The 25125-nt window shown below is 50.7% G+C and overlaps 11 protein-coding genes across 11 annotated transcripts; 7 read left to right on the forward strand and 4 right to left on the reverse strand.

The window, feature by feature from the left end:
* Positions 1-427: 427 nt before the first annotated feature.
* On the forward strand, positions 428-715 carry SCP_1202770 (hypothetical protein; the record flags this gene model as incomplete). The annotated part of the gene is made up of 2 exons (XM_027763160.1): positions 428-514; positions 575-715. 2 exons carry the CDS (start codon positions 428-430, stop codon positions 713-715), a joined length of 228 nt encoding a protein of 75 aa, XP_027618961.1.
* Positions 716-1684: 969 nt separating this feature from the next.
* Positions 1685-3358, forward strand: SCP_1202780 (UPF0676 protein; the record flags this gene model as incomplete). The annotated part of the gene is made up of 11 exons (XM_027763161.1): positions 1685-1738; positions 1796-2027; positions 2077-2119; positions 2181-2233; positions 2287-2363; positions 2416-2523; positions 2580-2664; positions 2719-2890; positions 2949-3011; positions 3064-3176; positions 3246-3358. 11 exons carry the CDS (start codon positions 1685-1687, stop codon positions 3356-3358), a joined length of 1113 nt encoding a protein of 370 aa, XP_027618962.1.
* A 482-nt stretch (positions 3359-3840) lies between these two features.
* On the reverse strand, positions 3841-4801 carry SCP_1202790 (predicted protein; the record flags this gene model as incomplete). The annotated part of the gene is made up of 5 exons (XM_027763162.1): positions 3841-3856; positions 3912-4199; positions 4258-4523; positions 4575-4592; positions 4652-4801. The coding sequence occupies 5 exons, from the start codon at positions 4799-4801 to the stop codon at positions 3841-3843; spliced, it is 738 nt and encodes a 245-aa protein (XP_027618963.1).
* A 2357-nt stretch (positions 4802-7158) lies between these two features.
* SCP_1202800 (Indoleamine 2,3-dioxygenase) lies at positions 7159-8625 on the forward strand (the record flags this gene model as incomplete). The annotated part of the gene is made up of 3 exons (XM_027763163.1): positions 7159-7176; positions 7251-7400; positions 7456-8625. The coding sequence occupies 3 exons, from the start codon at positions 7159-7161 to the stop codon at positions 8623-8625; spliced, it is 1338 nt and encodes a 445-aa protein (XP_027618964.1).
* A 179-nt stretch (positions 8626-8804) lies between these two features.
* On the reverse strand, positions 8805-10387 carry SCP_1202810 (Zinc-type alcohol dehydrogenase-like protein; the record flags this gene model as incomplete). Its single annotated transcript, XM_027763164.1, has 11 exons — positions 8805-9089; positions 9139-9211; positions 9267-9428; positions 9485-9497; positions 9563-9593; positions 9644-9690; positions 9744-9848; positions 9902-9984; positions 10037-10059; positions 10116-10276; positions 10339-10387. The coding sequence occupies 11 exons, from the start codon at positions 10385-10387 to the stop codon at positions 8805-8807; spliced, it is 1032 nt and encodes a 343-aa protein (XP_027618965.1).
* An 829-nt stretch (positions 10388-11216) lies between these two features.
* Positions 11217-12800, reverse strand: SCP_1202820 (Zinc-type alcohol dehydrogenase-like protein; the record flags this gene model as incomplete). Its single annotated transcript, XM_027763165.1, has 11 exons — positions 11217-11501; positions 11551-11623; positions 11679-11840; positions 11901-11913; positions 11982-12012; positions 12063-12109; positions 12163-12267; positions 12321-12403; positions 12459-12481; positions 12538-12698; positions 12752-12800. 11 exons carry the CDS (start codon positions 12798-12800, stop codon positions 11217-11219), a joined length of 1032 nt encoding a protein of 343 aa, XP_027618966.1.
* Positions 12801-16628: 3828 nt separating this feature from the next.
* Positions 16629-17273, forward strand: SCP_1202830 (hypothetical protein; the record flags this gene model as incomplete). Its single annotated transcript, XM_027763166.1, has 2 exons — positions 16629-16745; positions 16821-17273. 2 exons carry the CDS (start codon positions 16629-16631, stop codon positions 17271-17273), a joined length of 570 nt encoding a protein of 189 aa, XP_027618967.1.
* A 567-nt stretch (positions 17274-17840) lies between these two features.
* On the forward strand, positions 17841-18405 carry SCP_1202840 (hypothetical protein; the record flags this gene model as incomplete). Its single annotated transcript, XM_027763167.1, has 3 exons — positions 17841-17972; positions 18037-18281; positions 18330-18405. The coding sequence occupies 3 exons, from the start codon at positions 17841-17843 to the stop codon at positions 18403-18405; spliced, it is 453 nt and encodes a 150-aa protein (XP_027618968.1).
* Positions 18406-19581: 1176 nt separating this feature from the next.
* On the reverse strand, positions 19582-21044 carry SCP_1202850 (hypothetical protein; the record flags this gene model as incomplete). Its single annotated transcript, XM_027763168.1, has 3 exons — positions 19582-20016; positions 20085-20957; positions 21018-21044. 3 exons carry the CDS (start codon positions 21042-21044, stop codon positions 19582-19584), a joined length of 1335 nt encoding a protein of 444 aa, XP_027618969.1.
* Positions 21045-21288: 244 nt separating this feature from the next.
* On the forward strand, positions 21289-21927 carry SCP_1202860 (hypothetical protein; the record flags this gene model as incomplete). The annotated part of the gene is made up of 2 exons (XM_027763169.1): positions 21289-21408; positions 21475-21927. The coding sequence occupies 2 exons, from the start codon at positions 21289-21291 to the stop codon at positions 21925-21927; spliced, it is 573 nt and encodes a 190-aa protein (XP_027618970.1).
* Positions 21928-23986: 2059 nt separating this feature from the next.
* SCP_1202870 (hypothetical protein) lies at positions 23987-24620 on the forward strand (the record flags this gene model as incomplete). Its single annotated transcript, XM_027763170.1, has 2 exons — positions 23987-24103; positions 24168-24620. 2 exons carry the CDS (start codon positions 23987-23989, stop codon positions 24618-24620), a joined length of 570 nt encoding a protein of 189 aa, XP_027618971.1.
* Between the last annotated feature and the right edge of the window lie 505 nt (positions 24621-25125).

Genomic DNA, 25125 nt, shown 5'->3' on the forward strand with positions numbered 1-25125 from the left:
TGTAATTTGGCAACTCTTACCTCATCCGGATATCCTCCTTTTCGTGACCATCTACCGAACCACATGACGAAGACACCGGTAGCGCGAGGCATGAGCTGATCTGTCTGAACGGGACGGAACAACAAGGTCAAGTCCACCGGGATTGTTGAGGATGAGGACCATCCGGACAATGCGACCGACGACTCGGAGATGCAGGCGACGATTGGGCGACAACGCTGCTCTTCGCATAGCCGATCGGTCTCTGCAAGGGCGTAGACACCGTACCCTGAGACGGACAATGAGGCCTCGGCATCCAATCCGCTCTCAACGCGAGCCGAAGAAGGTGAAGAAAGGGTAGTAAGAAAAGGGTGCTATGATCCCGCCGCGTCCACCAAGAAGTCTAGAAGTAAGGCTGCGCTGGCTGCAGTAGAAGTCGAGGGTGCCCACTATGCCCGCGCCGGGTCCGGGGTCCCCACTGTGGCCGACCAATCGTGCCCGGACAGACATGAAGGGAGAATGCATTCTACAGTACGTCGTGAGTTTTCATCCACATTCTCCACAGCGATGCGCCACTTATTCCCCTTGATTGGTGAAGCCTGAGGCCCTAGTCCTCGGGCCCCTCGATCCCACATTCCGTGAGCTTGTGGACGAGGTATATCGCAAACAGCGCAAGGAGGCCGAGCCCGCGTTTTGTGAGAGTCTCCAAGTCGTGGATGGGACCGGCACCACACTCTAACGACCTCAACGAGATGGACCGAGTCCGAATTGGAACTTGGGGTATTTAGCTCGTCCCTAGACCGACGGCGAGGATGGTCGTAAGGGTGGAAACTGGACCCAAACGTCTGGCGGCCTGGTGAGCCCTCAAGCTTCAAGCTTCAAGTGCCGACCTCCTGCCAGCGTAAGTCACGGTGATGGCGCACTTGCGTAAGCACATGGTGTAAGCGAAGTACCAGGATCGCATTTACTTCGCAAATTCCGTGAGCTTCAGCACTCAGTTGTCAGTACCAGTTCCGGTGTGTTGTTCTTCATTCAAAATACCAATTGTCAGTCAGAACTACAGGAAGTTAAGCACTCTGCGTAATTGATCAGAAGATGTTCGCACGAGGCCTAGCATTCGCCAAGTTGGCCAGCAATATTCCTCGCTTGTAAATCTACCCCTATCCTACGCCATGTCTCTTCCGAAATTGAGCGACACATTGCTCTGTGAAGCCTAGGCAGGAGCTGGGAACATCTGAGACCGGCTGGACTCTCTGCGAACACAAGTTTCCGACTTTCGTGCGAGATATGTTCTCTCGCGCAACGTCTCTGGGGAATTTACAACGTTCCGCCATCACTACTCTGACAAAACCCGACCAGAGAGCGCGTTACTTATCTTCAGAATCTTTTGGAGATGATGCCTCGCAAGAGCACGCAAGAGTGACAACATGGGAGGGAGATATCCATCAAGTGCTAATCGTCTGACTATCAGCATCGTTCAATGTAGGAGCACTTGCCGACAGACGGCGTCGTTCGAAGTACTGGTGAATCTCCCCGTGCGTGCAATCGCACGAAATCGAAGGGGGTGATGAGGTCAGTTCCTCCCACCGTCGTTCAGCTGACATGTCTCAGACACATCAGTAGATAACGTGCATTCGATTGTTTAAAAGACAGGGGGACTAAGAGGTAAAAGACAGGTCTCAGAACCGAAGTCGTTGTCTGCACCATCATGCCTGTCCCAGTTCCCGAGCTCGGTTCTTTTAACTTTGTTCCTGAGACGCAGGTCAGTCACTTCGAGCCGCTGAATTGAAGTGAGACTGACCGAGGACTGCCTTTATAGGAAACTCTCGATTGGGCGGATCTGATCACACTGGATTTCAGTCTGCTCGGCACCCCAGAGGGCAAGAAACAACTTGCTGCCACCTTGATCAAGGCTGTTCACGAAGATGGTTTCTTCTACGTGAAGAACTTCAACATCTCCCAGGAGCGCGTCAACCGTCAATTCTCGATCGGCAAGCAGTTCTACGAGATTCCACTCGAGGAGAAGCTAAAGTACATCCCCGAGGGTCTCGGTAAGTGCACACTGTTTGCTATCTTTCAGTTATTCCGAAGCTTCCGCAGACAACGGTGCTTTCAATGGATATGTTCCCAGTGGTCGTCGGATGTAAGGCTTCCTCTTTCGCGGAAATACGCTGTACTCAAATGTTGGCGCTTTATTCCCCCAGTCTAGATGCAGCATCTGGTCTCAGGGACAGAACCGAGGTTTACAACATTCCCAGTAAGTCTCCATTAGTGTTCTCCGATAGCTATGCTGACGCACGTCTTCTTCAGAATTCAATGGGGATTTTAAGCATGAGCATCCAGCAGTCGTTCAGGGGCGCCTGCGTGAAATTGAGGAGTTCGCAAGGGTTTGTCCTCTCGCCGTTATCATATTTTTCCTTTTCTTGATTGCATGCGCAGTCGCTTCATACCGAAGTCCTGGACCATCTTCACACTCTGCTCGCGATCGCACTCGAGCTTCCAGAGGACTACTTCACCAACATCCACAAGTATGAAGTGAAAAGCGAGGTGACTTGTGATGCACAGATCCCGTCCTATTACGTCGGCGGCTAAACCGCGCCTAGGACCACCTCCGCTACATGAAGTATACCAAGTACACACCTGAAGAGAACATCAAGCTTGGGAGGCTCTGGGGCCGCGGACACACAGGTGCTCACAGTGGGTTCTGGATCTAAATCTTCGTGGCTCAATTTGTGAATTTAGATCTCGGATCGTGGACCCTCTTGTTCCGTCAACCTGTTGCAGCGCTTCAGATCAAGAACCCCAAGAACGGCGAATGGAAGTGGGTGAAGCCCCAAGATGGCACGCTGACCGTGAACGCTTGTGACGCGTTGTCCTTCCTGACTGGCGGCTACGTAAAGAGCACCATCCACCGGTTCGTTACTGTTATATTTGCCATCCACGCAGACGACTCACCTTGGTCGGGTCACTAGGGTTTCTGCTCCTCCGAAGGATCAGGAGCACGTCGACAGGCTCGGTCTGCTCTACTTCTCTCGGTAAGATCTCTCAGTTTCTTCCGCGTTCCTGTCTTGATGTGTTGCCCATTAGCCCCAATAACGACGTCGTCCTTTCCACCGTCAAGGAGTCGCCGGTTCTGCAGCGTGCGGGTATCACTCAAAATGAGTTCGAGAAGAGCGGCAATCACGTCCCGACCATGGAAGGTGCGTTCTCAACGTAGAGACATATCCGTTTGTTAGAGTTCTGATAAACTGGGTCATACAAAACTGCAGAGTGGACCTTCGCGAAGCAGAAGTGGCAGCGCACGAAGAACGTTGTTCGCGATGATCCGAAATTCGTGAATGCTCAAATTCTTCCCGGATGGAACGAGAAGGTGTATGCTTAGGGGCGACGTATAAATGAATGTACTCGTTGAATGGAAATCAATGGATGTGTATAGGAGTTTTCTTCGTTCGGGTTCCTGTTCATTCATGAAGAAGTAAACTATTTTGTCTCGAATCCAGCTACGAAATGAGAGAACCAGGTGCAACGCAATGGGTCGCTGTCGTGCCTTTGTAATCTGTGCTTAGTTCAAGTTGGTTGTTAACGTCTCATAGCATTACAAAATTGTAAGAGGTTGGACGACTACGTCGTATCATTGGTCAATACACAGTACGTGTGCTACACAAACATGAAGACTCGAGGAATTGAGGTGCATAATGCGGGGGAACGAGCATACAGAACAGCGACGAGAAATGGTATACGCAATACAGAGCATGTGACAAGACTTGAATACACGAGGACTGTGAAGAACGAGCTAGAGGACGTAGCATCCACGAAGCGACGATCAACGTCGGGAGGGAGAGATCGGCAGGTAGCAAAGAACGCTTATCCGTACACAATCCTGGAAAGGAAGTCGAGTCAACAACTGATCTCAGATCACCAGGTTAGAGGCTTACCCCCGTGGTGTTGTTGATATTGGCTTAAAGTCTGTCCGCCCAGACTCAACGAAGTGCCGTAGTACATCCGCCCAATCATCGCGGGTGTCCCACGAGATTTTGCTGGGCGCATCAACCTCGACGGGCATCACCTGGTTGACATCGCTGCATTGGATAACAATGACGGCGGTCCCGATGCCACCCATCTTGCGACAGCGCTCTTCGCGGCGTAATATATCTGAGCCAACGACGGGATCGTTGTCGGCAACATATGATCGGGGGATAATTTGGGTGCCCTTGACAGAGAATCTGCAGGTACCGATCAGTCGCGCTGACACTAGAAGATTACAAGGTACAGCAGACTAACCGACGAAGAGGATCCGAAGCCGACTGGTGGTACTCGATCTCAATCATCAAGGCTTTGTGACGGAGGTTGGATGGGAGGCGTTTCAACTGCAGCGCCTGGAAGCCCGCCCAGCCAAGGAGCTCAGCGTATGAGGAGCAAAACCTTCTGAGGTTCTTGGCGAGGTTATCGTCATGAGCTCCAGGCTCTTTTACCGCCGCAACTGTCGAGGCAGTATGCTGACAGATAGTCTTATGGGAAGGCCAGTGCGCCTTTTGGCATTCTTGAGACTACAAGGGCTTTAGTTGTCGCTAGTGACTCCAAGATGCGTTGTGACTCACACAGTACTGGGTAACCATCTAAAGAGTGAGAACAGGTCTGAGAACAAGATCTCAGAAAAGATGTAAGATTGACTTACGCATCCACCACAGAGTCTGAATCTGCCGGTAGATGGTTGCTCAAATGTGCCACACTGGTCGCAGACTCTAGCGCCGCGTGGTTTGGAAGGCGCATGGCTCGGGGGACTGTGATAGTTGGCGGCAGCGGGGTGAGTGTATGTCGGAGCCATTTCTGTGGCGATCGCGTTGTGTTGGAAACAGCGGAGACTGGTGATGTTCGAGTCATTGTTGCAGGTATTTTATACGTTCGCGGTGGTATAGGAGAGACCATGGTTTGGAAATGTTGCGTACGGGCACAGTCCCAGGTAATTGTGATGGAGGAGGAAGACACGCCACTACTTCCTGATTGGGACATCGAGATCGCAGATGTCAGTCTTGTCTTTTTGTTTTCACACTTCACGCGTTGGCACCGTTCCGTGCTTTATTGTCTGCGCGATATTCTTGAACATGGAATTTTCCTCTTGCCTCCGTCACACAAAAGGCCCTACCAACAGCAGGCATCTCGTATGCGACGTGTAGAACAAAAGCCTTTTGTTCAAGTTTAATTCCATGTGGCTCAATTCGTGATCGGCTGTTCGTCTCGGACAGCTGGGCCCCTCATGCGGCGGTTGCAATGTAACTTGGTCATAGGGGGAACTCTCACTGTTATTGTGTTGCATTGAAGTTTCAGGTGGGTTCTATGAGATCGGGAATGGAGAGATCGTCATTAGTCTCCACGTCGCACTGATAAGTTATGGTTGCGCAGTGGGCCCGGGTACGTACCTGCTGAAGAGCATGTAGCTTGCGCAGAACACACCTTCGATGCCTGCTTGTCGTCGGTCGACGGCTGGACAGCTGTGAAGTTATCCTTGCTGACGATTAGGTGTTGATTGGGTGTACAAGATCGTCCATCGTACATTTGGATCTCAATGCTGCCAGGAGTATCTTCAGGCAAGGAAGAAGATAACACGGAACTGGATGATACAATTTAATACCCCTGTATTCATCCATTCTAGAATGTTTGGACCTGGGCTGCACCTCGATTTTGACCAATGTATCATTGCTTGACAAAGTTTCCACATAGTTCGGATGCAATCAAACGACCTCGCCTGATTCCACAAGATGCCGGGGAGTTCCCTGTGTATGACCCCTTTGTCTCTTAACATTCAGCATTGTTCCCGATCAATCTGTTCCTCCGACATTGAGCGCTACACATCCACGATCGCTGGTTGGAGTTTATATAAGACCACCACTTACACCTACTCACCGCGAGGCTGAGCTTCAGACTTAGGTATGCAACGTCGACTCATCTTGCGAGGTTTATCCGACTAAAGCCTGTCATGGACTGCCACTCACCATATTCTACTCATCCATCCGCTCGTGTCGTCGTCGCATTGTGTAGTCTATCTGATGCCACGGATACTCGTGCCTCCCAACAATGGCTACTTGGTCCCACTGGACAATCCTCCCTCCCGACATGCTCACGTTAGACTTGACCTGCACAACGAGATACATGTCTTGCTCGCACCGCCTGTCTCACCGTTGCTGCACTCATGAAAGACTGCCGCGCAGACGGGTACGTTTGTTGAAGTACTACTCTTGCTCATTGCTTGCTTGTCATCCTCGTCATTATTATTGATCATGGGGCTTTTCAAGCTGCCAATGCGCTTCGGCCCCTCCTTAGTAGTGACCGTTGCTGTCACATCTAATGGACCCCCTACACAGAGTCCATAGTTCGGCTCAGCAATCCGTGGCTCATCCCTGAACAATGTCGGTCCAAAGCGCAGTGTGTGAACTTTGATCGTCCGTGCCTGACGCGAGCTCACTTGCATAGGCTACTTTCGGATCAGAAGTCATTTACCATGCAAGGATCATCATCGATGTCTCAAATTCAACGTTGCACTCCCTCCACATATGTTGTTAATGGAATGTACTACGTCATGCTTGCGGCATCCGGCATCGTGTATACTTGATCCGAAGAGGTGTGCCTTTCTGCTGATGAATACGCTTCTTTCGGCAGGAAAAGCAAGCGCCTCTGCGGATCTCAGTGTGACATCCTATGGTGTGTTATACTGTAAATTATCATGCGCACCCTGTCCCAGTGACCTTGTTCTGCATGACGTTGTAAATTCCTAAACACGCTAACGGGGAATGGTGATTAGGAACTCAGACGCATTTCTCAGCCACGGGCGTTCAGGGACAGACGGCGCTTCTACTGCACCCACGACATATGTAGCAAATGCACCAAATTACGAAGATTAATGCGAGATCGCGACTGGGTGACGGGAGCACGTGATAAGGAGTGACGAGAGTGTCGGAGATCGGGTAGATCGTGCGATACAGATCTGTGCTCACTAATTTGCCAGCGTCCAGATTCCGCCTGGTCCTGCTCGGTCAAAAGTCCAATGGGCCGACTCATGTTGGCACTGATCTCCTTCCCTCATTTACTAACTTGTCTCCTACATTCACTCGCCTTCCATGGCGGATAACATGCATCCTCTAAATTTTTTAACCCCTGACCATTTTCTGGCGCTCCCACGCCCGGATCATGGTCTGGCGGAAGGGGGTACGCCGGATACATCTACTCTTGCAGCGCACGATTTCGATGTCGATACCCGCACTGGTTTTATGCCTCCCGAGCCACCTCTGACTCGTCTTCCTGGACAATGGGAACCGTGGGAGGCAACGTTAGACGACGCCCAAGCTAGTGGATTGCAACTCTCAGACAAAGTCGGTCTGACTGCGGACGACGAGGCCCGTGCGGATCGATGGCAGACTCATGTTCGAGAGGTGCGTCAGTCCCATGTCATTGTTGATTCTGGCATTAATGGTCAAATTTTGGTAGCTTCCTATCCTCGCTATAGATGAGTTGAAGGGCTCTGAGGTACTCCTTCGTCGAGCACACCACGTTCTCGTATGGATCATGCACTTCTACGTCCACACAACGCCGTTGTCGTTGTCAACGATTCGTATTCCTCCACCTCTCACTGTGCCACTCCTTCAGGTGTCCGCGCAACTGCAGTTGCCGCCAGTCCTCACATACTCCGACGATGTCCTGTATAATTGGGCATTCAAGATACCTCCGTCTCCGGCATTAGCTACGCGTCCACCCGCCCTGGACAACTTGCGTTGTCTGACCCTCTTCACCGGCACTCGCGATGAAGAGGAATTTTATCTTGCTTCTGCTCGTATTGAGCTTCGCGGAGTCGAAGCGCTCAGTTTGATGAGCTCAGTAATGGATGAAGTCTTCGTGGGTGACACGATCGCCATGCGCCGCATCGCCACCTACCTTCGTGCCATCGCGGACGTCATCGCAGATCTGACAAAGATCTTGGGTGCGGTGCGGGACGGATGTGACCCGGAGATCTTCTACAACGTCATCCGACCATGGTTTAGAGGAACAGACTCGGACACGAAGAAGAGGAAGTGGGAGTTTGAAGGTCTGGAGCTCGATCCCGAACTCAAGAAGCCCACCGAGCTGTCTGGTCCAAGCGCTGGTCAAAGCTCGTTGATCCATGCTCTGGACATCTTCTTTGGCGTCGACAAGTATTCGCATTCCAACTTCCTCGACACTCCGGCCGCTTCCAAGGCCACCTCGTCATATGTTCCCTCGACATCGGCATCCACCGCCTCGCTCGGTTCTGCACCGGCATCCACCGCGGTGCCCTTCCTGATTCGTATGCAGTCCTACATGCCGCGCCACCACCGCGCTTTCCTGCATCACCTTTCTTCCAATCCACGCCCGCTCCGCGCTTTCGTTGAGTCAGCGGGCGACGAAAAGTTGCTAGACGCTTACAACTTCGTTGTGACTGCGCTGAAGGTGTTCCGCGACGAACATGTCCGAATCGTGGCGTTGTACATTCTCAGCCCATCTAAGCGGGCTAATGCACTACAGGAAAAACAGTTGAAGGGTACGGGCGGAACGGATGCCTTTCAATTCGTGAAGGGCGTCCGAGACCAGACGGCAGGGGCTCTTTTGAGGCGGGATGAGGGGAAGGAACAATCTGGCGTTTGAGCAAGACATAACGGAAGATATACTTGAGTAGATAATGTAGTTTTCTGAACAATGTGTGTTGGTGTGTCGTTGGTCACCTCGGGCTCCGAGTAAAGTGCAGCCACCGTGAACGCAATTCACTTCGTTAGACTATCTAATACATCGGCAACTCCCAATCTTCAGCTTTCTAAATGTTCTCTTCAGGCCTCTGCTACCACGATCACCTTTTTGCCCTTGTTCAAACCCTTCTGTACGTCTAAGATGGCCTGCCCAGCATTCTCGAGACCGCGCGTGACGTCCTCCAGGTACTTGATTTCCCCACTGGCCACGCGCTTCGGAATTTCTGCGTAGAATTGCTCCTCATACTTCGCAAGAATATTGAAGATAATGAACCCAGAAATTTTCAACTCCTTTGCGAAAATGAGGTTCAGGTTCTTGACATGATAGGGAGGCTGGCCGTTGTACTCGGAGATGCAGCCACACACCTGTGAGAAACTCAGCGTTCGCCGGTGCAGGATTTAGGAAGGTGCTTACGAGGAAACGAGCTCCCACAGTAGCGGTATCTATCGCCGCCTCAAGCGTTTCGCCTCCTACATTATCCCAGTAGCTGGATCACCGTTATTAGTTAGTGGCATGCGGTAGAGCTTCCGAAGCAGACATACATGTCGATAGGTCCCTCCTTCCGCAAAACTTCCAACGTAGACTCCTTTTTATAATTGAAGGCGACGTCGGCACCAATAGAGCGTATGAACGCTACTTTCTCGTCAGAGCCTGCAGATGCGATGACTTTGAGGCCTTCGGCCTTCGCGAGCTGGATAACGGTGCTACAACGCATCATCGTCAATGATCACTGTTGCGGATCAAAACATAGTCAACTCACGCTCCGACAGGTCCTGCCAACGCAAGAACGATGTCAGTTTGACGATGCACAGTAACGCACATGACAGAGGCGGCGTACCAGAGCCTGACGTGACGAACACAACCTCACCCTGAAATTCACAATCAACGCCTGTTGAATCTAGGAGAGGTAAGATGCTACCTTCTTTGCAAATGCGTACTCTTTCCAGGCACAGTAAGCAGTTTGACCTGGAAAAGTTGTTTATACTTGCTTCTCCAAAAATACTAGAAGACACACTGACCAGGCATGCCGCATACCCCGATATACGTCGACCAGGGAATCTTTACCTCGTTCTTCAAAACACGCAGCCGAGCACCACGTCCTTGGATCGTGTACTGCTCGAATGCTACACAGATTGAATCTCAGTACGCGACCCTAACGCAAGAAGCATATGCTCACGCAAGGTTCCGTAAACGTGATCCCCCGCTTTAAACGCAGGATCTTCGGAACGCAAAACCACACCAACACCGAGATTGTCGAGCCTGTACGAACACATATTAGTAAACACCATAACACATAAAACGCCTCACTCACGGTTTGCCTATAGGAAAGGCGGACTGCGACAGACGTAACATGCAGCCTCATACGCTTATATAGAGTGAGCACGACGTACCGAATAACTCGGAATGGTGACGTCCCGCATTCTTCCTCTCAAGTAGGGGTCGCTTGAAAGTACGAGTACCTTTACAAGTGACCCCCCTCTCAGAGAGACGCTCTCTAAGTCAATGGTTTCGGAGGTGTCATAGACGGTGGTCTTTCCGGGCACGGGATACCCTGCGATGTCGCGCCGTAAATTCCACCAATAAAGTAATAACTCGCCATGGGAGAGAACTCACCGGTCGGGATTTCTTTGAACAAGAGACGTCCGTTAGTTACTGGAGCCATCGATATAGATGCGGGATTCGAAGATGAGAATGTACGAGAATTGGAATCTCATTTATATCATGGGCGTGGGGCTTGGTCACTGCTTGCTCATCCAACCGCCGCTTCGTCATCGCGTTATTCATCGGATGAAAGTTCTATAGATCTTTTAGCCGCGGTCTCCGAGAGAGCTATGACTTCAGTCATTCATTACCAGTGACTTCGAGCATACACGTGCCTACATCCAGGAATATTAATGCACTTGCAACTGTAAAGTCGCGGTTGGTCAGTCAGACACAAGACCGTAGTTTGCTAACAAAGTATCGGTTTACTCCTGACCAATCCTCGTCGAACATTCCCGGAGGTGATAGCAGAGCCTACAGGCTCTGTACAGGCTCTGGAGGGGCCGGCCTTTGAGAGGCCGGACACTCCCGGCTGCTTACTAAGCGCTCCTTCTGTCCCATCTCCTTTTTCCTTTTGCTCATCGTAGTTTTCTTTCTCCCAGATTCTACCAATAGCATATCGCGCAATATATATATTCTACCTGGTGCGAACGTTAACATGCATACCTTTCCCCAAGTTTCGTGCGGCGAATCGAGCACTTGGTCGTTCAATCGGGTGCCTCGTAACTCATCTGCACATCCCTTACAGGACGCCCCCACTTGGATAAAATTCCTCTTCATCGCGCGTGGTGTGCCGTTGGTCACCTCGTACTCCCAAGGCCAAACTTCAAACCTGATTCAGCTTGATGGGAGCATATAAAGTGCAGCCACCGTGAACGCAAATTCAATTCGTTAGACTATGTACGTAATACATCGGCAATTCCCAATCTTCAGCTATCAAAACTTTCTCTTCAAGCCTCTGCTACCACGATCACCTTTTTGCCCTTGTTCAGACCCTTCTGTACGTCTAGGATGGCCTGCCCAGCATTCTCGAGGCCGCGCGTGGCGTCCTCCAGGTACTTGATTTCCCCACTAGCCACGCGCTTCGGAATTTCTGCGTAGAATTGCTGCCCGTACTTCGCAAGCAAGTTGAAGACAATAAACCCAGAAATTTTCAACTGCTTTCCGACAATGAGGCTCAGGTTCTTGACTGCATAGGGAGGCTGGCCGTTGTACTCGGAGATGCAGCCACACATCTGTGAGGAAGTCAGCGTTGGCCGGTGCAGGATTTAGAAAGGGGCTTACGAGGAAACGAGCCCCTACAGCAGCGGTATCTATCGCCGCCTCAAGCGTTTCGCCTCCTACATTATCCCAGAAGCTGGATCGCCGTTATTGGTTAGTGGCATGCGGTAGAGCTTTCGAAGCAGACATACACGTTGATAGGTCCCTCCTTCCGTAAAACTTCCAACGTAGACTCCTTTTTATAATTGAAGGCGACGTCGGCACCAATAGAGCGTATGAACGCTACTTTCTCGTCAGAGCCTGCAGATGCGATGACTTTGAGGCCTTCGGCCTTCGCGAGCTGGATAACGGTGCTACGACGCGTCGCCGTCAATGATCAATGTTGCGGATGGAACAAAACATAGCGAACTCACGCTCCGACAGGTCCTGCCAACGCAAGAACGATGCCGTCAATTGGATGATGCACAGTAACGCACATGACAGAGGCGGCGTACCAGAGCCTGACGTGACGAACGCAACCTCGCCCTGAAATTCACAATCAATGCCTGTTGAATCTGGGAGAGGTAAGGTGCTACCTTCTTTGCAAGTGCGTACTCTTTCCAGGCACAGTAAGCAGTTTGACCTGGAAAAGTTGTTTATACTTGCTTCTCCAAAAATACTAGAAGACACACTGACCAGGCATGCCGCATACCCCGATATACGTCGACCAGGGAATCTTTACCTCGTTCTTCAAAACATGCAGCCGAGCACCACGTTCTTGGATCGTGTACTGCTCGAATGCTACACAGATTGGACCTCAGTGCGCGACCCTAACGCAAGAGGCATATGCTCACGCAAGATTCCGTAAACGTGATCCCCCGCTTTCAATGTAGGATCTTCGGAACGCAAAACAAGACCAATACCGTGATTGTCGAGCCTGTAGGAGCACATATTAGTAAACACCATAACACATAAAGCGCCTCACCACTCACGGTTCGCCTATAGGAAAGGCGGGCTACGACAGACGCAACATGCAGCCTCATACGCTTATATAGAGTGAGCACGACGTACCGAATAACTCGGAATGGTGACGTCCCGCATTCTTCCTCTCAAATATGGATCGCTTGAAAGTACGAGTACCTTTACAAGCGAACCCCCTCTGAGAGAGACGTTCTCTAGGTCAATGGTTTGGGAGGTGTCATAAACAGTGGTCTTTCCAGGCTCCGGATAGCCTGCGATGTCGCACCGTAAATTCTACCATTACTCGCCATGTGAGAGAGCTCACCCGTCGGGATTTCATTGAACAAGAGACGTCCGTTAGTAACTGGGGCCATCGATATAGATGCGGGATTCGGAGAAGTGAATGTACTGTCGGTGAATTGGAATCTCATTTATATCATGGACGTGGGGCTCGCTCGGTCTGTGCTTGCTCATCCACTTCCGCTTCGTCATCGCGTTGTTCATCAGATGATAGTTCTATAGATCTTTTTCCCGCCGCCCACGAGAGAGCTATGACTTCAGCCTGATCATTCATTACCAGTGACTTCGAGCATACACCTACCTACATCCACGAATGCAATTTCAACACACTGTAGTCGTATGTGCTCAGTCTGACTGACCGACCCCGAGGCCATAGAATGCTAAGTTCGGAGAGGAGCCTGTAGATATAGGCGCCAAGCGAAGCCGGGAGAGGCGCCCCCCGTCAGCAAAAGTCAACTTTTGGTTACCTCCACTTATCTCCTTAAGGAGGTCTCCATTCTTATTTTTCCTTAATCAAGGGAATAACACCGGTACCGGTAAGCAAAAGTTGACTTTTGCTGATGGGCCGGCTCCTTGCTAAAACGCTCCTTCTCGGACTCTTACACTGTGGATGCCAGATTGGGTGAAAATCACCAGTAAAATCACTCGCTGTTTGGTTGACACTCCCCCGTTCGACGGGTGATCTAGAACAGAATCACCAGTTCTCCGAGTACTACATTCCGGGCAACCGCCGGGTGATGTTCACTCTGAATATGAAGCAATTCACCCATTTAATGGGTGATTTTCAGCATGGTGAAAATCACCCGTACCCGAACATCACTCGGATTCCGGGTGATTGGCTTTTTTCACCCGGCAAACGGATGACTCTCACCTCCTTGAGCCTTCACAGTGTTATACGTCACCTGTTTTCTGTCGCATCCTCTGATCCTTCTACCAATAGCATATCGCGCATCAATATATATATTCTACCTGGCGAGAACGTTAACACGCATACTTTCCCGCGAGTTTCGAGCGAATCGCTCACTTGGTCCTGCCCACCCACGCGCCCGAGCTCCGGCTGCCTCGCAGCACTCATCTGCACACCTCTTACAGGACCCCCAGGTTTGTTCTATCGTTTCGACAAGTGACGTATTCATAGCCACCGTTAGGCGGATCTGCGGTTCGTCCTTCTTCCACGATGTCTGGTCGATGGGCGAAGAGAACCCTCAAGTAGACGAGACGCCGCAGGCGTATGTACTGAACCTGGTTCGTGTGCGTCCGGCGGTGCAGCCTCCAAAGGCTGGATATCTTTACCCCGAGAACGTCTAGGAAGCTTACGAGCGACTCTTGTCTCTTTTACCATCGTACTAAGACCTGCAGGTGAGTCTGGCTCCGTAGAAGGTCCAGCTCGGGTATCCAACATTTATCCAGGAGTTTGTTTTGCCTAACGCTATGCGAACTGACGACGCCCAGAAAACCCCCGTAAGGGTGTCTCATGTCGTGGACATCGAGTGGATTCACTCACCTACATAGTTTGCGAATTCATCGTCGATGTCTCCATTTTCCTTCGCACTGGAGGCTGGTCAGCGGTATTCACGTCCGCAGATGCGAACACCTCAAGGCTTTCGACGATCCAGGTTGGTTGACATTGCCCTTCTGGTGTGCAGTAGACGCCGCTGAGAATCGTCTGCTAACGGGCCGACCTCTGTGGTATATCGTACTACGTATATATCAGTCGAAGGACGGTGACGTCAGCCAACGGAATGCAATCATCAAAAGTAAAACACCTACATACGCAGTCCGAAACAGCTCTCCCTGAATTATTTAGTTCTATCACATATTTTTCCGCTTTTTGTTCCTACCTTTTTCGAGACGAGGCCGGCTGGAATAGTTGGTGTGTAAATCCGTCTTCAAGTTCTTCAGGAACCACGAAAATTAACATCAACTCGTTACACCGCCACGAAACAGGAAGGACGACAATGCTTTCGAGTCCTTTGACTTTGACTGGGTGGTCCCGACTGATGGTGAACTGGAACAGGGCCAGCGTCCCGTCAATGGACGCAAAATAATTGATACGCTTAAAGTTTCTCCGCAGCGGACGGTACTACATGCGCGGCCGCAGATTACGGGACATCTGGTCGATATTTTCGAAGGTCGCGCACGAAGTCATCATGAGGTCATGGAAACTCTAAGTGGAGTCGCCATTGCACGGAAGAATTCTGAGGGAGCGATGGTGTGATGTAGTACAGCTGAGGAGATCATGGGTCATACCTTCCAAGATAATCCCGGCCGCCACTCTGGAGAGAGTATCCGACAAGAGGTGTCGGTAGGTTAAATGCACGGCCGATCTAACGGATGCGGCCGCGCCTCCTCGTGAACCATGCTCATGATGTATGGAGTGGCAATCTTGCTGGAGTGTTTCCGTCGATAAACCCCACCTCCAGTACCAGCCCTATAATTGCTATATCGCTGATGAAGTCATTCCAATCAGTGTCTCGTTGTGGGAACAAAAGGCTGAGATCTTGACACTTTCGCAATGTTTCTCGAATTCCGTATTCGTATTACCGAAGGTTTGCGTGGTATAGGATTCGTAAGGAGGGCGGACTAAATCGACGATAGGCGTCCCGGAGTTCCTCAGTAGTGCGCGGTGTCAATTTCTGTAGTGGCCTAGAACGGAATTTGGCCATATCCATGGCACAGCTGCGAAACCGGCGCCACACATACGCTACGGGACTTATCTCGGCCCAGGACCAAGGTTCATGACATACATGGCAGTCCCTTTTTGTTCGGCCCATTCCTTGTCTCTGGAGACTTTCAGCGAAATACAGAAGACAACCTTCGCGACGAGAAGTTCGTACTGTTCCACGTCAGGGACTCTTGAACGTCATTCGAGTCAAATAGAATCCATCCTTCATCGTGCACAGGCACATCAAAATCTCCTCCGGGTATATCTTTTTGTGCATTTTGTTGATCATCGAATGTAACTTTACATTCATCTCCATTAGAGAAACTAGGTAGGCGCCTGACTTTCGAAACAGATAGTATTCGGTGGGATCGATTAAATTGTCGGTAGGCCTTCCATGAGCCGTTTGATCAAAGCGTGTACGAGGAACAGACTCTTGCCTGGTCGCATAGGTCAGTTCCATCTCCACTTGAATCCATATGCTACGCACCAATACCGGGCTGACCAGTCGACACGACAGCCTCTTGAGCTTGCCCAAAAGTCGTCATTGCGTCCACACACTCCTGTCGAACGAGTATCATCGGCAGGGGGAGTGTGATAGGTGCAGGAAGCTATGACTGTGCCATGACAGGTCAAGAAGAGTGTGGTCGAAGGGAATATCGGCCTGAGGGACATTGTAGTCAGGGTCATCGACGGCCGTTGCGGTCACTCATCGTTGTCAGCTTCCACACTAAATCCCGATTCCCGCACATCTTCGTAATCTCAAAATGCAATAGGCTCCTGACGAAAGATTTTACGCGTCTTGTCCACCTGGATGTTCCACGATTCGCGATATAGAATACCTTTCGAAAGCTTCGGGCCACTACAGGGAAGGGGCTGTCATAAATATCGATACTGGGGCATGATGGAAAGAGATCACCGTCCACAGGTAGTTACGGTCCGCTGGCCAGCTCCCTGCCCTCTATCCTGCTGCTCTCCCGAGCGCGGTCCCTCTACTCTGGTCGACAATCCGCGCCCTCGACTGAAGATCAACGCGTGCACGCGGTCGACATTCGAAGGCGACATACGGAAGACTACAAAATGATCCCTATGAGTGAGGGAGGGGACGGGATCATACTATAAACAGCAACACTGATGACGTACGCGTCGTCGACCGTGACGTTCGGTGGCCCCCATTGCACGTGACCGTGACGCGACGCGCTTGCCAAAGGCCGAACGTTCAGAACCATCAATAATTGCGATGTCCCTTACCGCCGACCGCTATTCCTGGTATGAACGGGACGAGAATGGAAACCTTATACCGGACGGCGGTACGGGCTACAAATTGACCCCCGCAGCTGTAGAGGCAGAGCGCGAGGTTTGTGCTCACTTATGGCACCTTAGTGTTCTCTAGTGTTCTCTATCGTCGGCGTTCTGACTTCTTGGCATGCAGATATACCTGAAAAGAGCGAAGGAACGTATGCCCACTCCTACGACCGAACTTCCCGACAAATACAATCCCTTCTTGCGCAAGGACGTCAAACCGAAGCCACCCGTACTGCAGTACGGCATTGCTGTCAACTTCGACCAGCTTCGGTCCTACGCGAACGAGAAGAACCTCCTAGAACCTGCCGCACGCAAGCGCGGAGTGCCTCTTTCTTCCCTTTCGGACATGCCCATTGTCTACGAGGCTATCCATGGCCTGGAAGTAGCGTGCAATGCCCGTCTTCATTGGGCTATACCGTGGGTTCCGGATTATGACGGAATGGTTTCGCTGTATTCGAACTATTCCATCTTTTGGGAACAGCTTGAAGAGGAGCACGAGCAGGAGGTGATTAAGATATTGCAAGAGGAGCTGGGCGTCACAGTGAAACCGATGTGGTATTGGGATATTTCCAACCAGTGATGCCTGTGAGTTATACATGATTGTCCGACTTCTGGCCCACTTAGAAAGTGCATGCGGCTCTTGGAGCTCTAACTAGACAATGCAATGCCATTTTGTATTGAGAGGTGGAATGTCTCTAGTATCTGCAGTACAACTAATCCAAGGATCTACCTGGACACGTCGGAAGAGCCGCAGAAGAGCGGATGCCAGTACACCAACAATGTGATCTAATCGAAGGTGATTGTATTTCATGAAGGGCCTCATTGAGCTCATTACATCCCCTCTGTGTGCTCAGAAAACAAGGGTAACTAGCTATAGTGATAATGTCCTTGCAGCGTCAGTACATAGCCTGGACTCTCATCGTGTTCTCACTCGAATGAGAACTCCGGTCCCTCGCGCTGCTGCCGACAATGTGATGCAACCTAATGGAGGGTCTCTGTAAGTCCCTGTCTGGTCCATTCACTGGGTTGATATTTTTAATCGGTGTTAGAGGATGTCCAACCTCTAAACGGACAACCGCCCGTATACAAATAGTCCGGTCGGTGCGGCATCATCTACGTGCTCTCGGGTCACGTACTCCGACTGAAAATGAACATCGCGCAGGTCGTCCGGCAGGGCGCATTCATTGACATGATGCACGAGCTCGGGTTGACCAAGCGGGGCTACTTTAACAACAGCGACGACGAGCGTGCATTTGTGCACACGACGGCGCGTTACCATGTGTGCGTTCTCAGGAATCAGGCATAAAGTTGGTCTAATACTACCGCTTGAGGATTGATGCAAGGAGCTCGACGTGGTGAATTTGTCGCGCTCGTTATTTCTTGTGCCGACGCTCGATATTGACTTTGTGTGGCATTCTCACCAGCTTATGGGCAGTCGCTATGAGGAAGACTATGCATTATGTCAAGGGCCATTTGGATCAGTACGCTCGATGTTCCCGTTCTATTTGCTGATACAGTATCATCGGCTGCGCAGTGACAATATGGTCAAAGAGGACTGGCTAGCCATGTCCCTCGACATGCATGGTAGGTGAGCAACCATCTCGACGTAGCGTGCGCATTAATCGTATTTCATAAGAACGGCCCCGACGCGAGACTCTGCCCGCCTCGTCGTACAGACGCGTTCTCCGCGACGCATGCAGGAGCGGGCATAGAGTAGCAAGGGGCTGTACGCCTACTATCGTCAAGACCGGGTATTTATCTCCTTTTTTGCAATGAAGCCGAATAGATTTGTCGAACACATCAGACGAAGATTTAAAGCACCCAGAGAGGGATGTATTTGACGAATCATACTGAAGACAGGAAGGCTCGATACCTCTGCCTCTTCCATGAATTCCCATGCCGATGTTGGCCTTCTTGAAATCGAGCTGTCAAGATAAATCGTACGGAGGCGCGGAAGTAGAACCTATCCGTGGGGAGTCGTATGAAAGTATTAACGTTTACGGTATGTCTCCTCAACAGAAACGTCACGCTAGCATGCTCACTAGCTGTAGGACCACAGTTGTTCTTCAAGTTCCGTGTGGACACCCCCCGTAGCGAAACCATATTTGGCTTGCTTTTTGTCATCTTCCTACGCCCCGCAAGCGACACGGTCTCGCTCTGCGCCACGACAACTAAGAGTGGACCATTGATTCAGCAGCAACTTTTGCCGAACAATCTGTACTGTCTACGTCGCACCGTACAGCGACGTTGAGCCCGGTAGAGTCTGGCTATCGCATTACACTGACTTACAACATTTATTTCAGCTGAGGACGGTGTCATACCATTCCGAACATTCACCCGATTACTCTGTCGTCTTCGTTCAAGGGCAGGCGCAAGGAGCTTCTCGAGAATCCCGAATTCTGGTCAAGTTGTCGCTGAGCGGCACGCTCTGCACCAGGTATCCTCTAAAGATGAAGTGATCTCGGCGATATGAGAGGAAGGCGTTCATCCACTGAAAGACCTGTTCGGGTACATGAAGAGTAATGACGCCATTGGTAGACATACCTATGGACCTGTACAGTATTCGCAGTATCATCAGTGCATTTGGCTACGGTTACACTGATAGTTGGTATTTGTAGACTATAGGCTAAGTAGCATTGTTTGCCGTCTCCTCAGCTAGTCGGACTCAGATTATACCGGGGTCAAACACAGTACTTGTTAAATTGATAAGATGGCCGTAACCTCACGCATAGCCAATGGTTACTTTCGGCTTTCACCTTCATGGTACTGTCTTTTACATAACTTTATGGGAATAATTCTCGCTGCAGGTACACTCTATTGGAAACTGAAAACCGCATCAGATAACGGAAGATATCACACTAACGGAGCACGCACCACCAGAACAATGACTAGTGTCTCGACTCTCTGCCCCTAGCAAGTCTTCCGCGCGGATATTGCCACATGTTCCCCTCCTCCTCGTCATCGTCGTCGTCGTCATCACCATCATCATTGTTATTGTTGTTGCCATCACCACCATCATTGACGTCTCGATCAAGGTTGAAATCAAAGTCGAGCGGAATGGCATCCTCAATGTTACTGTGGGTGTTGTCATTGGTATCGTCAGTATCGTCTAAGGCATCCAGATCTGCCTCAGAGAGTGCATCGTCTCGTGACTGGCTACGCGTCCTACGAGTTGCGCCACTGTCACTTGGGCGTGCACTGCTATAGTAATTACCGGAGGTATCTTCTCCAGTAGAAGAGTCAGAGTCAATTGCATCCCGAATGAATTGCTCCTTCTGCTCATTGTCACGATCGAACTGGTCAAAATCCTGATAAGCCATTTCCTGTGTACAAAAAGGGCATCAAATTAGACATGCAGAGGTATTGATAAAATGAGTGCACAAAACCATACCAGAGAGGCTTCTGAGGCATGATAGTCACCCGGTGGGGGTGTGAAGAAGGATGGCTGAAAAGGGATGTCTATATCTCTTGATGTTGCAATGTCCCACAGAGCCTTCTGGAAAAGGGGATTGAAAGCCTTTCCATCCTCAATAACGATAGGCTCGCAGTAGTAGAGTGTTGTTGGTGTATCAATAGAGCGACTGAGGACCTTCCGTTCCATTGCCTGTTTGGCATTCGTCTGAGCCTTATGACTAGTCACATCATGGCTCCGTTTCCGCTTCGGCCTTTTCTGTCCCTGGCTGCTATCGGGATGGGACAGATGTGATACTGATGGATGGCGTGGATGAGTAGGATGAGGAAGATGGGCAGGCCTTGAGTACTTGAAGACAGAGAAGTATATGCCTAATACAAGCATGCAGTAGAATGTGTCACCAGCAAAGTGACTGAACGCAAATAGTCCCTGCAGGTTCAACTGTTCCAGATGCAACCATACAGCCCTTTGTGCCTCCCGCTGTGCCTCATCAGATATCCAAATTGCATCGCAGTTAAGGGGTTTCACTTCAACCCAGAACCCGAGTACAGGGGATCTGTATGACGGACTGAAACGATTAACGACAGCCAAATCCTGGAGGAAGGCGACCATGACAGTGAAATCTGGAATGCGACGGTCAAAATCTGTACCAGGCGGTGCAGAGAAGGATGACTGGGGTTCGCAGCCTAGTGCACGATCGACATCCAACGGATCTCCAGCAGTTTCGCAGAAAGCTGTCAAGATATGGGAGTAAAGCATGTACAAGGGACTTTCTTCTTCACGCAATGCCCATGCGTGCCGAATCATAACACGAACTTTGTTGAAAAAACTGGTGTCTTGAATCAGGATATTCTGTCCATACCATAGATTTAGGACTTCGAGGGCATCAGGTGCATCAGGACGAAGCCTCACGGTCTGAGAGTCATGCAATTCTGCCATTATGGATAGGTAATCTAGACAGAAACGCGATTAGTGGAATCAAGAGAGGCAATTGCTTTGTGAGGATGAATACGATTCCATACCTGCACGCTGCCGTGACGCTGGTGAGCGACACCACGGTACCGGTCCAGCTCCCATAATCTCCATGTCTTTCGATACAGTCATGCACGTGACTGTCGCTTTAGCGCGACTCAAAACTCTCGCGCTTGACCTCACAACGTTCAGTTCGTTCTAATCGTCTATCATGTCGTCCCTCGCCTCCGACCGCTACTCCTGCTATGAACGCGACGATAATGGCGACCTTATACCTCACGGCGGCACGGGCTACAAGTTGACCCGGGCTGCCTTGGAAGCAGAGCGCGAGGTTTGTGCTCATATGGCACGCTAGTGTTGTCCTATTATCGACGTTCTGACCCTTCTATGGATGCAGATATGGTTGAAACGAGCGAAGGCGCGGCTACCCGCCCCTACTACTGAACTTCCCGACAAATACAACTTCATGACACTCCCTGACGGTAGTCCGGATCCGCCTTCGATACAGTACGGTATTGCAGTCAAGTTCGACAAACTCCTATCCTACGCGAAGCAGAAGAACCTCCTAGAACCTGCCGCGTGCAAGCGCGGCGTAGCCCTTACCTCCCTTTCAGACATGTCCATCATCTCCGACGTTATTGAGACCCTGGAAGTGGCGTGCAACGCCCGTCTTCATTGGTCTATACCATGGGTTCCTGACTACAATGGGATGATTGCTCTTTATTCGAACTACACAATGTTTTGGGAGCAACTCGAGGAGGAGCACGAGCAGGAGGTAATCAAGATATTGCAGGAGGAGCTGGGTGTCACAGAGAAACCGATGTGGTATTGGGATATTTCCAACCAGTGATACTTGTGAGTCATACATTTTGTCTGCTTTCTGGCCTTCTCAAAGGGCATGCCTTGGTAGAATCGCGGCGTAGCCGATCATTGTCATTCACGTGTCTCATCTTTTTGTGATATCTTTTACATCGTCCGCATCCTTCGCGTCCTTCGCATCGTCGTGTTCGTTATCGAGGAGTATGCCTATGCCCACCATGTAGTATTCCAACGATTCTTACTCCAGCCCTTCCGTTTTCGTCCACATTGCTGTCTGTTCAACATAATCCCTCACATCCTTCCGTCTGCAGCTTATCCGCTTTGCTTTGTGTTGCATTATACCGACCAATTGACCATACCTTAGTTTTGTCGATCTTCCGGATTTCCTCAGACTTGGGCAGTATTTGAGGAGAGTGGTGAGCATGAGGCCTCCAGGAGGTCTGAGTGAAGCACTGTCGAGGAGGATTTCTCGTCGCGTTGCAAGTGCAATGCTACGCAGTGGCGTCTACGCTGGATGCAGACTGACCGGATGAAGCATGCGTACAAGATCGCGAAGTATCGAAGAGAGCTCTTAATTCATTCGACAGGGTTCTAGCAGGATGTGATCGAGAAGGGCACAGAAGTCTGAGGCGATATCTGTTGTGTGTAACTGCATATGTCACCTGCGGCCAAATGATGAGTCTTTGTGGGTATAGACTCTGTAAACTCTCTACCCCCTTGGCTTGTCGACTTAATGCGAGGGCACCCACTCGACAGCAGTATGGCGAAGACAATACGTGCACTCGGAGGTTACGCGCCTTGAATGGCGCAGGTCAGCGGTCGATGGATCATCATGATGAAACCTGACTCGGATTTGCCGTGCGACGGAATCCATCCCTGGAATAACAAAGTGAGCGTGCACCCATCACGACACCAGCACGCTGGACGTGGTGCTCATCGTGGCACTACGTGCAAATGCCTTCATGGAGCATGTTTGCCCATAGAAGTCTTCTGGTAGGAGTGCGGCGTTGATTCATGACTTATCACCCGAGCACTGCACGATAATGTCGGGATGTCATCAACACGGCAAATATAAGAAAGGTGACCAATGGCATACATTGGATCATACACAATCACAGACGGCGGCGGGGGGCACACATCACTACATATAACCGTGGCGTTCGCTGAGGATCAACGTGGCGCCTGCGGACGGATCGTTCAAGTACCGATTTTGAGACAAACGCGGTTGTCTGCACCTTCAGTCACCAGCTGAATGCTGAATACTGAAGAGGGACGAAGGATCCCCTCACCCTTCTCTCCAATCGTTACCTCTTTCGTCTACCACCCATGTTTGATGAGGTCCAAAGGGGAGCTTGGTCAAGCATCCAAGAACAGTGACAATTCGGATACTTGCTGCAATTTGGTTACACCCGACGATTTGTCGTGCTGTGTATCAAAGACCGAGAGCCGCTCAGAGTTACAAAGTTTAGAAGTATCTAACGTACTTACTTTGGAAGCCCGAATCTGGAGATCTACCTATTGACGGTACCTTGACGACAGATATCGCAAAGAATGCTAGCACATTCGGGGACGCACGCTCAGATCAATCGTGGGTTGGGAAACATACGGCCAGGATGAGCCTCAGCGGTCAGGACCAGAGCATGCCTGTGTTGTGAGCAGTGAGCCATGATCTTCACCCGATGTCCACACTCCGGCGGCCTGTGTAATCACAATCATGGCCGCGCAACCACCACGCTCTGAATGACCCAGCCACTCGAATCTGCTGTCTCGTTGGATTAGTCGCTGTGTATTCAATGCTAATCAGCCATGGTCATACTTCGACACAAGAGAGACAGACTGAGTGTCTTCCAGACATTGTTATTCGACCGGCACCGTGACCACGGCCCACCGGAAAGTCGAGTTTGCAGTCTTGATGATGATCTCCCGACGCAAGTAAAGACTACCGTGGACATTGTCCGGCATCGTAGATCGTTCCATCTTCGTAAGGCCACATGCGATAGGAGTATAGGGCAACGTTCAAGTGAGGCCTGGAGGCCCATACCTGCACGTGACCGTGTCACGGTGACCGCGACGCGCTCCATCACGAGATTATGTCCCTCGCCTTGGACGGTTACTCCTGGTATGAACGCGATGAGAACGGGAACCTTATACCGGATGGCGGCTCTGGTTACAGGTTGACCCCCGCTGCCTTGGAAGCAGAGCGCGAGGTTTGTGCTCACTTATGGCGCGTTCAAGTTAGTGTTGTCCTATCATCGACGTTCTGATTTCTAGATGTGGTTGAAAAGAGCAAAGGAACGCCTGCCCGCTTCTACGACCGAACTTCCCGACAAATACAACCCCTTCTTGTGCAGGGACATCAAACCGAAGCCATCCCTACTGCAGTACGGCATTGCGGTCAAGTTCGACCAGCTTCGGTCCTACGCGAACGAGAAGAACCTCCTAGAGCCTGCCGCACGCAAGCGCGGCGTATCTCTTTCTTCCCTTTCGGTCATGCCAATCGTCTACGAGGCTATCCATGGCCTGGAAGTAGCGTGCAACGCCCGTCTTCACTGGGCTATACCGTGGATTGCCGGCTACAATGGGATGGTTGTGCTTTATTCGAACTACTCCATCTTTTGGGAACAGCTTGAAGAGGAGCACGAGCAGGAGGTGATTAAGATATTGCAAGAGGAGCTGGGCGTCACAGAGAAACCGATGTGGTATTGGGATGTTTCCAACCAGTGATGCCTGTGAGTTATACATGTTTGTCCGACTTCTGGCCAGCTTAGAAAGTGCATGCGGCTCTTGGAGCTCTAACTAGACAATGCAATGCCATTTTGTATTGAGAGGTTGAATGTCTCTAGTATCTGCAGTACAACTAATCCAAGGATCTACCTGGACACGTCGGAAGAGCCGCAGAAGAGCGGATGAAAGTACACCAACGATGTGATCTAATCGAAGGTGATTGTATTTCCTGAAGGGCCTCATTGAGGTCATTACATCCCCTCTTGTGTGCTCAGAAAACAAGGGTAAAGCTATAGTGATAATGTCCTTGCAGCGTCAGTACATAGCCTGCACTCTCATCGTGTTCTCGCTCGAATGAGAACCCCGGTCCCTCGCGCTGCTGCCGACGATGCGATGCAACCTAATGATGGGTCTCTGTAAGTCCCCGTCTGGTCCATTCGCTGGGTTGATATTTTCAATCGGTGTTAGAGGATGTCCTGCCCATAGACGCACTACCGCCCGTTTT

The sequence above is a fragment of the Sparassis crispa genome, assembly GCF_003851025.1.
Source record: "Sparassis crispa DNA, contig_000010F, whole genome shotgun sequence".
Classification (NCBI taxonomy): Eukaryota; Fungi; Basidiomycota; class Agaricomycetes; order Polyporales; family Sparassidaceae; genus Sparassis; species Sparassis crispa.